Source organism: Dermochelys coriacea, chromosome 9 (assembly GCF_009764565.3).
Source record: "Dermochelys coriacea isolate rDerCor1 chromosome 9, rDerCor1.pri.v4, whole genome shotgun sequence".
NCBI classification, from domain to species: Eukaryota; Metazoa; Chordata; order Testudines; family Dermochelyidae; genus Dermochelys; species Dermochelys coriacea.
Window position 1 is genome coordinate 48,444,949 of NC_050076.1, and position 13,836 is coordinate 48,458,784.

Sequence of the window (13,836 nt, forward strand, 5' to 3'; positions counted from 1 at the left end):
CGGATGCATTTGGTGGAAAAAACAGAGGAGAGATTTATATACACACACACAGAGAACATGAAACAATGGGTTTATCATACACACTGTAAGGAGAGTGATCACTTAAGATAAGCCATCACCAGCAGCGGGGGGGGAAAGGAGGAAAACCTTTCATGGTGACAAGCAAGGTAGGCTAATTCTAGCAGTTAGCAAGAATATCAGAGGAAGTGAAGAAACAGATTGACAGAGCCAGAAGAGTACCCAGAAGTCACCTACTACAGGACAGGCCCAACAAAGAAAACAACAGAACGCCACTAGCCATCACCTTCAGCCCCCAACTAAAACCTCTCCAACGCATCATCAAGGATCTACAACCTATCCTGAAGGACGACCCATCACTCTCACAGATCTTGGGAGACAGACCAGTCCTTGCTTACAGACAGCCCCCCAATCTGAAGCAAATACTCACCAGCAACCACACACCACACAACAGAACCACTAACCCAGGAACCTATCCTTGCAACAAAGCCCGTTGCCAACTCTGTCCACATATCTATTCAGGGGATACCATCATAGGGCCTAATCGTTCACCTGCGCATCTACCAATGTGATATATGCCATCATGTGCCAGCAATGCCCCTCTGCCTTGTACGTTGGCCAAACTGGACAGTCTCTACGTAAAAGAATGAATGGACACAAATCAGACGTCAAGAATTATAACATTCAAAAACCAGTTGGAGAACACTTCAATCTCTCTGGTCACTCGATCACAGACCTAAGAGTGGCTATACTTCAACAAAAAAGCTTCAAAAACAGACTCCAATGAGAGACTGCTGAATTGGAATTAATTTGCAAACTGGATACAATTAACTTAGGCTTGAATAGAGACTGGGAATGGATGAGTCATTACACAAAGTAAAACTATTTCCCCATGGTATTTCTCCCTCCCACCCCACCCCCACTGTTCCTCTGATATTCTTGTTAACTGCTGGAATTAGCCTACCTTGCTTGTCACCATGAAGGGTTTTCCTCCTCCCCCCCCCTGCTGCTGGTGATGGCTTATCTTAAGTGATCATAGAATCATAGAATCATAGAATCATAGAATATCAGGGTTGGAAGGGACCCCAGAAGGTCATCTAGTCCAACCCCCTGCTCAAAGCAGGACCAAGTCCCAGTTAAATCATCCCAGCCAGGGCTTTGTCAAGCCTGACCTTAAAAACCTCTAAGGAAGGAGATTCTACCACCTCCCTAGGTAACGCATTCCAGTGTTTCACCACCCTCTTAGTGAAAAAGTTTTTCCTAATATCCAATCTAAACCTCCCCCATTGCAACTTGAGACCATTACTCCTCGTTCTGTCATCTGCTACCATTGAGAACAGTCTAGAGCCATCCTCTTTGAAACCCCCTTTCAGGTAGTTGAAAGCAGCTATCAAATCCCCCCTCATTCTTCTCTTCTGCAGACTAAACAATCCCAGCTCCCTCAGCCTCTCCTCATAAGTCATGTGCTCTAGACCCCTAATCATTTTTGTTGCCCTTCGTTGTACTCTTTCCAATTTATCCACATCCTTCCTGTAGTGTGGGGCCCAAAACTGGACACAGTACTCCAGATGAGGCCTCACCAGTGTCGAATAGAGGGGAACGATCACGTCCCTCGATCTGCTCGCTATGCCCCTACTTATACATCCCAAAATGCCATTGGCCTTCTTGGCAACAAGGGCACACTGCTGACTCATATCCAGCTTCTCGTCCACTGTCACCCCTAGGTCCTTTTCCGCAGAACTGCTGCCGAGCCATTCGGTCCCTAGTCTGTAGCGGTGCATTGGATTCTTCCATCCTAAGTGCAGGACCCTGCACTTATCCTTATTGAACCTCATTAGATTTCTTTTGGCCCAATCCTCCAATTTGTCTAGGTCCTTCTGTATCCTATCCCTCCCCTCCAGCGTATCTACCACTCCTCCCAGTTTAGTATCATCCGCAAATTTGCTGAGAGTGCAATCCACACCATCCTCCAGATCATTTATGAAGATATTGAACAAAACGGGCCCCAGGACCGACCCCTGGGGCACTCCACTTGACACCGGCTGCCAACTAGACATGGAGCCATTGATCACTACCCGTTGAGCCCGACAATCTAGCCAGCTTTCTACCCACCTTATAGTGCATTCATCCAGCCCATACTTCCTTAACTTGCTGACAAGAATGCTGTGGGAGACCGTGTCAAAAGCTTTGCTAAAGTCAAGAAACAATACATCCACTGCTTTCCCTTCATCCACAGAACCAGTAATCTCATCATAAAAGGCGATTAGATTAGTCAGGCATGACCTTCCCTTGGTGAATCCATGCTGACTGTTCCTGATCACTTTCCTCTCCTCTAAGTGCTTCAGGATTGATTCTTTGAGGACCTGCTCCATGATTTTTCCAGGGACTGAGGTGAGGCTGACCGGCCTGTAGTTCCCAGGATCCTCCTTCTTCCCTTTTTTAAAGATGGGCACTACATTAGCCTTTTTCCAGTCATCCGGGACTTCCCCCGTTCGCCACGAGTTTTCAAAGATAATGGCCAAGGGCTCTGCAATCACAGCCGCCAATTCCTTCAGCACTCTCGGATGCAATTCGTCCGGCCCCATGGACTTGTGCACGTCCAGCTTTTCTAAATAGTCCCTAACCACCTCTATCTCTACAGAGGGCTGGCCATCTCTTCCCCATTTTGTGTTGCCCAGCACAGCAGTCTGGGAGCTGACCTTGTTAGTGAAAACAGAGGCAAAAAAAGCATTGAGTACATTAGCTTTTTCCACATCCTCTGTCACTAGCTTGCCTCCCTCATTCAGTAAGGGGCCCACACTTTCCTTGGCTTTCTTCTTGTTGCCAACATACCTGAAGAAACCCTTCTTGTTACTCTTGACATCTCTTGCTAGCTGCAGCTCCAGGTGCGATTTGGCCCTCCTGATATCTTTCCTACATGCCCGAGCAATATTTTTATACTCTTCCCTGGTCATATGTCCAACCTTCCACTTCTTGTAAGCTTCTTTTTTATGTTTAAGATCCGCTAGGATTTCACCATTAAGCCAAGCTGGTCGCCTGCCATATTTACTATTCTTTCGACTCATCGGGATGGTTTGTCCCTGTAACCTCAACAGGGATTCCTTGAAATACAGCCAGCTCTCCTGGACTCCCTTCCCTTTCATGTTAGTCCCCCAGGGGATCCTGGCCATCTGTTCCCTGAGGGAGTCAAAGTCTGCTTTCCTGAAGTCCAGGGTCCGTATCCTGCTGCTTACCTTTCTTCCCTGCGTCAGGATCCTGAACTCAACCAACTCATGGTCACTGCCTCCCAGATTCCCATCCACTTTTGCTTCCCCCACTAATTCTACCCGGTTTGTGAGCAGCAGGTCAAGAAAAGCGCTCCCCCTAGTTGGCTCCCCTAGCACTTGCACCAGGAAATTGTCCCCTACGCTTTCCAAAAACTTCCTGGATTGTCTATGCACCGCTGTATTGCTCTCCCAGCAGATATCAGGAAAATTAAAGTCACCCATGAGAATCAGGGCATGCGATCTAGTAGCTTCCGTGAGTTGCCGGAAGAAAGCCTCATCCACCTCATCCCCCTGGTCCGGTGGTCTATAGCAGACTCCCACCATGACATCACTCTTGTTGCACACACTTCTAAACTTAATCCAGAGACACTCAGGTTTTTCCACAGTTTCGTACCGGAGCTCTGAGCAGTCATACTGCTCCCTTACATACAGTGCTACTCCCCCACCTTTTCTGCCCTGCCTGTCCTTCCTGAACAGTTTATAACCATTCATGACTGTACTCCAGTCATGTGAGTTATCCCACCAAGTCTCTGTTATTCCAATCACGTCATAATTCCTTGACATCACCAGGACCTCCAGTTCTCCCTGCTTGTTTCCAAGGCTTTGTGCATTTGTATATAAGCACTTGAGATAACCTGTTGATCGCCCCTCATTCCCAGTATGAGGCAGGAGCCCTCCCCTCACAGACATTCCTGCCTGTGCTTCCTCCCGGTATCACTCTCCTTACAGTGTGTATGATAAACCCATTGTTTCATGTTCTCTGTGTGTGTGTATATAAATCTCTCCTCTGTTTTTTTCCACCAAATGCATCCGATGAAGTGAGCTGTAGCTCACGAAAGCTTATGCTCTAATAAATTTGTTAGTCTCTAAGGTGCCACAAGTACTCCTTTTCTTTTTGACAGGAAAGAGAGGATCCACAGCAAAAGTTAAATAATACTGTAGCGAGAGATCACATTCAGAAGATATTACAAATAGATAAAGGCATTAGAAATAGACATCACAGAGGAAGACAATCCTGTAAAGTGAAAAGGATTATGGATCATAAAATTTCTCAGCTCAAAACCATCTCCTCACAAAGCTGATCTGCAAAGGCAAATGATGGGTTCGGGCTCTGTTGCATAAAGAGAGCCGAGAGGTTTATTTTCCTTTACACTTCCTTTTCTTTCTGTGCTTTTGCACTAAGAATATCAAGTCTGGTCTTCCCTGGTTTTTCTGGAGGACTCCCGAGAGTTCTCAAAATGTGGCTCAAGAGTCTTTCTCAGTCCTTTATGGGAGGGGTAGGGTTCTGAATCTTTACCAAAGACATCTTTTCTGTCCAGTGTTTCTCACTGTAAGCGTGTGGGACTCACCCCTGCAGTGCCTCCTGTTGGTGTCCTGGGAATTAGCTCTACTTCCAGCCTTGGAGCACCCTCTGCAGGCCAGTGTCCCACTTACCCCGGGCCCCCATGACCCTCCTGGACCCAGTGCCCCTTGTACGCCAGGGTGCTGCCCCCTGGCACTAACTCCTCACTTGCAGGGTCTCCCCTCCCTGGGGAACCCCCACCCCCAATCCCTACCTCGCCTCAGTCATCGGCTACTGCCAGTCACCAGCTAGCCCCCACGCCCTGGGGAAGACTGCAGTATAAGCCACTTATCACAGGCAAGGTTGGGTTTGTACCTGCTGCCTCTGGCTAACCTTGGGCTGTGCCCTGCAACCCCAGTACCTGTTGGGCCTAATAGTAGGCCCAGCCTGGGACTTTCCTGGCTGGAGCTCCCCAGCTCCTCAGGCCCTTCCCCAGCCCTGCTCCAATCTAGGTACTCTGCTTAGGTCCCTGCAGCCAGGTCCCTCCGTCTCAGAAGCTAGAGTCTTTCGCCTTTTACTAGATTTCCCTGGAGAGCCCCTTTATAAGGTCAGCTGAGACTGTTTGGGGCATGGCCACAGCTGAGGCTGCCTCCCAATCAGCCCAGCCTAAGGCTCCAAGGGCTGGCTTTTAACCCCTTTGGACCTGAAGTGGGTGACCACCCCGCTACACTCTGGTACTTGAGTAAAATAAAAAATGTTCAACTGTCTAAGAATCCATTCCCCCTCAATTAATCAGGTTTCACTTGCATGATTCTTCTTGGTATCCTGTGTTCTAGTCATCTAGTCTTAGGAGGTACAGGGTAATAATAATAATGGCTCGTTCTTATTTAGCACTTTCCATCAGCATATCTCAAAGTGTTTTACAAGAGATGTCAATATCATTATCCCCATTTTACAGATGGGGAAACTGAGGCAAAGTGACTTGCCTAAGGTCACTCAGCAGGCCAGAGGCAGAGCAGGAGTAGAACCCAGCTCTCTTGAGTCCCAGTCCAGTATTTGTAAACAAGACCTGAATTTGCAGTGTACAACAAACCCCACAGCCCTCTCAGGGCTTCTTTACCCATGATCAAGCAAAAGGCACAAACACCTTCCCCCTCACAGGTTACTTTGAGTAAGTGCTGATACAGCTCATACGGGAGCAGAGTGGCATGTCCACAGGATCCTACGACTGCCCCTTCAGAAAATGTACCTAGTAGGGAGGCAGGTCAGAAATCGTTCATTTTCTTGTGGCTAAGAACTCCAGCAGGTCATGGCTTTGATCCTAGCACTCATGTTCATACCAGAAGAAGAGCATTTAGATGCTGTGCAGGGAGTAAGTTGGTTATATGACACTCCAGTCCCAGCCTAGCACTCAGTTGATTCATGGACATTTGTTCTATGAAACACCTGTCCAAGGCTGTAGCTGCTGATAGATATTAGCAAGTGCACAGAACTAAGAGGCTAATAGCTACACCACCAATACTTAGCTATCCTCTCCAACCTGACTCATCCCCTCACAAGACTGGTCATCCATTGTATGGACCCTCTGCTAAAAACCACCCCCTCTCTCTCTTCTTGCGGCTTGAGGAAAATGCTGAGTCATGCAGTATGTCCTGAGTCAGCCAATATGGGTTCCCTGCTGTCTTTCCCCCCACCATTGTGATGGAGTGCCCATGCCACACAAGGCCCAACAGGTTAAATTAGGCCAATTAACCTATAGGCTGCACCTGGAGGAATGCCAGGGCATGCTATGGCCTAACTGGCAGATGAAGTTGAGCTGAGAGAGGAGTTGGGCTGGGTTTATAAAGCTAGGAACCTGGCGCCAGGAAAGAGCTGCAGAGAAATAGTCTGCAGTCGCTCCCTCGGAGGAGGGAAGTTTGAGCTGGTACACCACAGGGGAACAGGGACTAGAAGCTGTAAGTAGTAGTCCAGGGAAGAAGCAACAGGGAAAGCAGCCCACAGTTGCCAGTTATAGTGTCCCGGACTGGAACCTGGAGTAGTGGGTGGGCCTGGGGTTCCCCTGCTTGCCACTGGGTCATCAGGGCAGTGCTGGAGAAGGCTGCCTGAGACTGTTGGTGCGGAAGCGCTTGGATACCCCAGAAAGGAGCACTGCTTAGTGACCTGGCCAGAGGACCAGGTCACAAAGAGGCAGCAGCAGCTCCTGGGGTGAGAGAGGGGCTGCAGACTGGGAGAGACAGAGATATGGGGTGCAATCAACATAAGGGGTGTTGGCCTCACAGAGCGAATCCCTAGAACTGAGAGAGGCTCTGTCCAGTGGTGAGTAGTGCACCCAATCACACACATGTACAAATGTCCCCCATCTGCCCACTTGTTGTCGGGATAGTAATAGTTACCTACCTTGCAGGCCGCTTGGGAAGTTTGTAAATCTTTTGAACTCCTCCGCTGGAAGCTGCTAGAGAAATGCAATGTATAATTACAATGGGGAAAATACAGTATGCCAACTCACTAATGTAACTGCCGTTATCAGCACTGCCTCCATCTGCCCACTCGGGAATGAAGGCCTCAAGCCTTTCTTTCGACTGGAGCTCCCGCTAAGACATCGGTGCCTGGCTACACAATATGCCAGCGGACACTGCCCACAGCAGATGCCTTTCTCATAGAAGAGCACCATTCTGAATGCTGGGATGTGGGGAGCTACTTCCCTTCCCTCAGTCACTTCGGGTGCCCTCTAAACCAGTCTGCATCGAATGCTGCCAACACTGCAGGGTGAAGAAGGGTCTCCAGGGTTTTCCCTCTCCCCATTTTTCATACCAAGTGAGAGAGAAGGTGTGTGGGATGAGGAGAGGTGGGTAGAGATGATTGAATGACAGAAAACCCATTGTTGCTTCAGAACATTAAGGGCCTTCCCCAGTTCACACTGAAGAGATCCGCTGGACCATGTTCAGCCACATCAGTGGAGTCAGAGCAGTGCTGAAAGTGGCCCATTATCCCCGATGTGACCACGGCTGCACATGGCAGAGATTTGGATATGAAGCTTCTGCAATCCAAAGTAAGAGATGAACTAACCTAAAAATGTGTTTGTCTTAATAGTTTAGCTAAATGGTAACTCATTCTGGTTCGTCTCTGCTGGTGTTTGTCTTCTTTGATAGCTCTTTCTATAGCACTATTTACTGCACAGTGACCTAGACCCAAGCCTGGGGTAAGTGGTGCATTTCCACTGAAGAGAATGGCTCTTAGGATGCTATTCTGATCTGGGGGTAAGTGGGTGCATATTTATATTAAAATCCTTGTTTTCTTCCCTGTTGTTAATTCTTTGGAGGTTAGTGGATGGAACACAATGTAATGTGGTGATTAACCATTTCTATCTAGCACAAGGGATACACAACTACTAGGATTTCTAACATCCCCAATGCATTAAAAATATTCCTTCTTTTCAGTGGAAAGGCTCCAGCAACTTTCACTCTGTAATTCTTGCATGTGAAGCTCTGTTTTCCATCTGAAAATAGTCATAATTTATTTAAACAAATATTACTGGGTTTCAACTTTGAAATGTTGTTAAACTGTAAGAACTGTGCCCTGAGGTCAGGGATAACTTGTTGCAAGGTTCTTAGTCTTACAAATGCATTGATCGTTATATGATTACACAGTTAGAAGGAGAATGGAGTTAGAGTGTGGCCTACGGCATTTCTCACTCAAATCCCTCTAAACTTTTAGGTTTGAAGTTTACAGATTCACTGTGTACTTTTGATTGCCACTGACTTATACGTTTCCTGGGAAGAGAGTATACTACTTCCTTTACAAATACATTTTCACTTATCTCCTGAGTCTAGAAACTGTGTCCGTAACACGCTGATGATCCAGGAGCCTGTGTGATCAAGTTTGGAGATAAGAGTTACAACAGCAGCTAAAAATTCAAAAAATTTGATGCAGAGGGATACTAGATCACAGGAGGGGAATAACCTCTCATGTTTAGGAAGGAATGTTGGAATTTCTCTTAGTCACTCAAAAAAAATACAGCTGGCACTTGAAAGGGGAACCTAAATTCCTCTCAAATCCCCAAGGGGTCTATGCCCATTCTAGCAGTGGGTCTTATATAGGGTGACCAGATAGCAAGTGTGAAAAATTGGGACGGGGGTGGGGGGTAATTGGTACCTATATAAGAAAAAGCCACAAATATTGGGACTGTCCCTATAAAATTGGGACATCTGGTCATGTACCTAGTCTTGTACGCACGGAAACTATGCAGTAGCATTTGCAGCGTTAGAACCAATGCATTTGAAATATTTTTTTTCTCTTTACATTTCTGGCTATAGATACTTGTCTAATAAAGTTCAAATAAATACTTCCTCCTGCACACATTGATTAAGCCAATGTGATGAGCAACAGCTATAAATTAATGTACATCAATCATAGTTATGATCTCTTCACTTCCTTGTTAAGCCCGCCCCCCCACCCTCCCTACCCCAGAAGCAGCTTTGAACCTCTGAGCTTTTGGTGCTATTCAGGATAAAATCATCGTCCCAAAGCAGAGCTTCTTGTTGGGAAAGAGGCAATAAGTGGATTTTGTAGCCCACTTGCATGATGAAGATAATAACAAAGGAATTCTTTTCCGGAAGATCAGAAACAGGTTAGCTTTATATACAAGAACAACTTATTTACAACAATCAACAGCAAACTATGTACATAAAATACAAGAGGCGTTTCCATGGCAATCACTGTATAAATTACGATAATAAATAGGAAGGGAGCAGATCCCATTCTTAAGGCACAAAACCTTCTTTCCAAACTGTACAGGGATCCAGATACTTCCCTATGTTTTTGACAGAATCACAGGAATAGTGTGGACACCCCTGAGGAATAACAGTTGGTAGGCAGCGATATGGACACGTGATTACTGCTGACAGCCTTATAAACAATATTATTTTTCATCTTTCTTTTTTACAGTACACGTTTCTGAAGATACAAATTTTTTTTGTGTAAACAGTCTTTCACTTTATCACACAGCTCATATATGCATCTTTAAATAATACTAAAATAACAAAAGAAGCTTTGAATAGGAGTTGGGAGCAGTCCAAGAAATTCTGGGACTAAGCAGATCTGTACAGTCTGAGGTTCCTAGCTGCAGAGGCGCTTTTCTAGAGATGGGATCCCTCTACTGAAATGTATACTGATCAAGTCTTCATGGTCTGACAGAATACAAGTCTCCACTAGAACTAAACAGAATAAACAACACACTTCACCTACACTGAACAGCTGGCACATGCTGTTCTTGGTCAAATGCTTATAATCTAAGCACTGTAAAGGAACTCCAGCAAAACAGGTAAGACCATGTTATAAATAAAAACCCTTCCCTCCCGGAGGAGGCCCACACTAAAACATTCCTGATCAGCTAGTAGGCAAATCTTGTTCTAACTCATACTGCATGCAACCTCAAGAATTGAACGGGGCTGAATAGGGTGACAGGGCAGAATCTGCCACCAAGGAGTAAATTTCCACTGCAATGTCTGGTAAATGAGGCACTGAACTTCCATTACTGGTAACAGAAACCACATGCCCAATTTGCCAAAGTAAAACACTGCTCCTCCCCTCCTAAATCATTGCCAGAAGAGTGGAGTGATGAGGCAGAAGGTGCCCTGAGGCCTTGACACTAGTAACATTTTAATTAAAAGACTGAACTTGTACAAGAGACCTGTGAAGTTCTAACTTCTCGCAAGTGGGTGTTTTGCTTGACAGGGCAGGAGAGTTTTGTTTTTGGCAAAGCAGCAGTGACTTTTTTTCAGTCTGGTTTTCCTGAGTTGTCCAAGCCATTTTCTCTCCTACAGAAAAGCTTATCAGACACCAGAGGGACAACTCTGAATAGATAAGCTAGAACTTCAGTCTGACCATCAAAGGCATGGAGACATCTTTCATTGATGTTTGACACCAGTGCTCCCATTTTAGACCCAGGGCCTGAGCTATAGAGAAATGGCATTACTCCCAGTGGAACTGTGGTACACCCTCTCTTTAGATATGTACCTCATGCACAGCCAAAGGCACTCGGGTTAAATATAAGATCCCATTGTCTAACTCTCAAAAGGAGGCAGAATGTGTGTCTCCATCCCCATAGGATGCTGCTGGAGGATAGCTAATGCAACGGAGAGTGACACTGCTATAAGCATATTTGGAAAATTCACCAATGAAAAGAAATATATTGGCATACACAAAGGGAAATAAAGAGTGCAGAGTTTAACTCCTTGACTAAATGGACACATTGCCAAAAGCAGATAAACCAGTGACCTTCAGTACTCCTAGGATAAGATGTAGTTCTAAGTAGTATGATTGGACAGGAGGGGACCTGCTAGGATCTCACCATCAGTCTGATTAGAAAAGAAAAATACAGAGGAACTTGTTCCTATTGAGGCAAGAACTGAATCCATCCAGAACTAAGTAATGCAACCATGGTAAGCACACACTGTTCTTCTAACCATGAGGCATCTTAAAGAAGCATAGTCAGCAAGAATTTTAAAGAAGCATAGTCAGCAAGAATTGTAGTTCTTTCACAATCTGAGCAAAAAGAGAGAAATCCCTTCTTTCCTTGCTGCATCTTCCTTCAGAATTATCACATGGTACTTCTCTTCCCTGCGGTGTTCTCCTACCTGTGTATACACTACTACCAACACACACACTCTTGCAAATACCATGAAGCGGGTGCTACTTGGTTATCATCAGTAAGAATGAAAAAGTGCAGCAGTACTCTTCATTATGTTCAACGGCTCCGCTTACCAGTGGGTTTTCCTAACACTCACACAGGCCTTGATCAGTGTCCAAACAAGCAAATGAAAGCAGCTGGAAGAGAACTTTGGGAAATAAAACTGTCTATGATTCTTACTTGGTCAATATACTAGGGGATCCAATGCAGTAAGAGGGCTTTGTACTAATAAAGAAAAAAAAATCATTGTGGAAAGGGATGCTAGTGAAGAATAAGGAGGGAAAAGCTCTTGGAGCAGAGCTGCAAAATCTCCTCTTTCTGCTCCCTCACTACAATGGTTTATATCAGGTGTTTTGCTATGGGAATCAAGCAGGTGTAGCCTTCTCTCCACTCTGCATAAGCAAACCCCAATGTCCTCTGTTCGAAATGGAGATGTGTAGGGAGACAAGAACTGGAGAGAAAACAAGACCGTACACTCAAGGCCCAAATAACCTTTGGGGTAAATTCTCTTGAATTCAAAGGAGTTTGTACGAAGGCTGAAATTGGCTCATAGTCTCCCATCACATAAAACATGTCTGACACTGCAGGTTCAGTTAACTATATGGCGCTAAGGCAGTTTTAAAAAAAGCCTTATGAAGAACAGGAAAAGTAAGTTGTACTCAGAAATTAAATTGTGTGCACTGTGTATGTGCTCATTTCCCTGCCTATAGGCAGGGTCAGCTAAGTGCCATTCATTTAAAAAAATAAACACATACAAGAGATGTAATGAAAAAGTCCTCCCCTTTTTCCAGCTTTTTGGTGCTAACTGCCAGCAAGCCCGCTCCCCAATTATAATCACATCAACTAAACTAGGTCTGCTGGGCTTTGGGCTTCGCCAGTCACTTGACGGAGGTTAGTTAATAAAACAGGATCTGGAAGCAGTCTATAACCTCTGATTCAGAAGTGCTGATTTTCCCATCTTCCACGTGCTGGCATCAGAGGCTAGTTGCCAAAGGGGCATCACTTTTCAACATGATACTCCTCTGCCATGCAACACTAACCCCAGATGCTTCTACAAAATCCCTCAATGTTCCAAGGCACATGCTCTCTTAGTAGCAGGTACAGTACCATGAAGAGTAAGTGACCCTGCTTCCTTTGGCATCTGCCAGCACTGTTGTGAACAATGCAGCTTGAGAGAGACCAGAGAGGGAACAGCAGCACAAAGACTTAAATAGGGGAAAAGATGCAAGTTTCAATGATAGCTTCGTATCCTTCAAGAGAGGGGAGTGTTTTTTGCCCTTGGATATAAATTAAAGCCACAGGTCCATTCACTTGTGGCCATGGAATGGCACTGACCTGAAAAGAAGCCATTCCTAACTGGCTCCAATCTGGTGCCTAACATGCTGCTCCCCTAACAAAGTAGGTTGAATTGTTTCTATATCCCATTTGGCTAACTTACCCCTCCTGCCCTGAGTGGCTCTTCCCCCCAAGTCTCCTAAAGATGAATACTGAATGGGTGATTTAATAAGTGAACTGCCTGCACTATTTTTGCTTTATTGTCAAGGGATAAGGGGCTAGCCAGAGAATGTCCTCTGTGACTGGCTGGAATTTTCACCTAATTGCAATGGCTGTGAATTTGGCTGCACTACCATCATTGCCTGAAGAAGAATGACAGACACAGACCAAGGGTGAGACTGTAGGCTGGTGCAAAAGGCTGTAACCACATGCATTGTTTGTTGCAAGGCATAAGTGACACAGAGAGAATCACTGCAAGGGAAGACTTGCACTGGCTTTGAGCTTCTCTTGCAGGTCACATGCAATTGAAGGATGTATCCAGAAGGAGGCTCCACTAGGCCAAAAGGACAAGCGTTGCCCCATTTGAGCATTATCAGATACAGCTGTCACATACAGACCAGTGGGAGTCTCGGATTTGAAAAGACTATGACTGGCCAATACATTTTTTGCCCTGAATAATTCCAATATGATGAAATCACACACTAAAGGTAGCTGTGTTGCAATTGTCAGTTGTCCTGCATTGTCACCAGAACTAAGACTTTCCATGTCTAAGGAAAGGGTTCTTCAAATGGCTGATGAGTTCTCTTCTGGGAGGCTCCACCCCCACCAGCAGATAAGGTGCCTCTTGCCAGATGCAACTGTACCCCACATGAAAAATGGTAGCACCATGACTGGCTGATATGAACTCTGAACAGCAACAGTTTTGAGCATAGCTGCTTTGGGAGGTGAATGCTGTGCAGAAGTTAGGGGGAATGGTAGACACAGGCTGTGAAAACAGAGGCTAAACCTCGCTGACAAGAGTATTCCGGCTCAGCTCCTTGATCCCGTGTAATATCCTCTTCATGTGACCCACTTTGGTCACTCCCAGGTCCTGGAAGAAAAGAGGAAAACACATCTTCTATCACAGGAAAAAAATGCTAGACAGCCAATCAACAGTTACGAACTAATCAGTCGATCATGAAAAACAGAAGGAAACCATATAGAAAGATTACAAACCTTACAGTCATATGAATGCTTAAACCAAGCATTGAATGCCTACCAGAGCAAGACAAAGTAACCAACAATCATAGAACTGGAACAAAGCAGTG

At 45.6% G+C, this 13,836-nt stretch overlaps 1 protein-coding gene across 9 annotated transcripts in view; it reads right to left on the reverse strand.

Moving 5' to 3' along the window:
• Nucleotides 1-9,183: 9,183 nt before the first annotated feature.
• Nucleotides 9,184-13,836, reverse strand: part of DGKD (diacylglycerol kinase delta) — an 86,291-nt gene continuing 81,638 nt past the window's right edge. For all 9 annotated transcript variants that reach the window (XM_038415889.2, XM_038415887.2, XM_038415884.2 and 6 more), the window contains one exon: nt 9,184-13,619. In XM_038415889.2, coding sequence (XP_038271817.1) covers nt 13,530-13,619 — 90 coding nt within the window. In that variant the 3' untranslated portion in view covers nt 9,184-13,529. The remainder of the gene's footprint in view (nt 13,620-13,836) is intronic.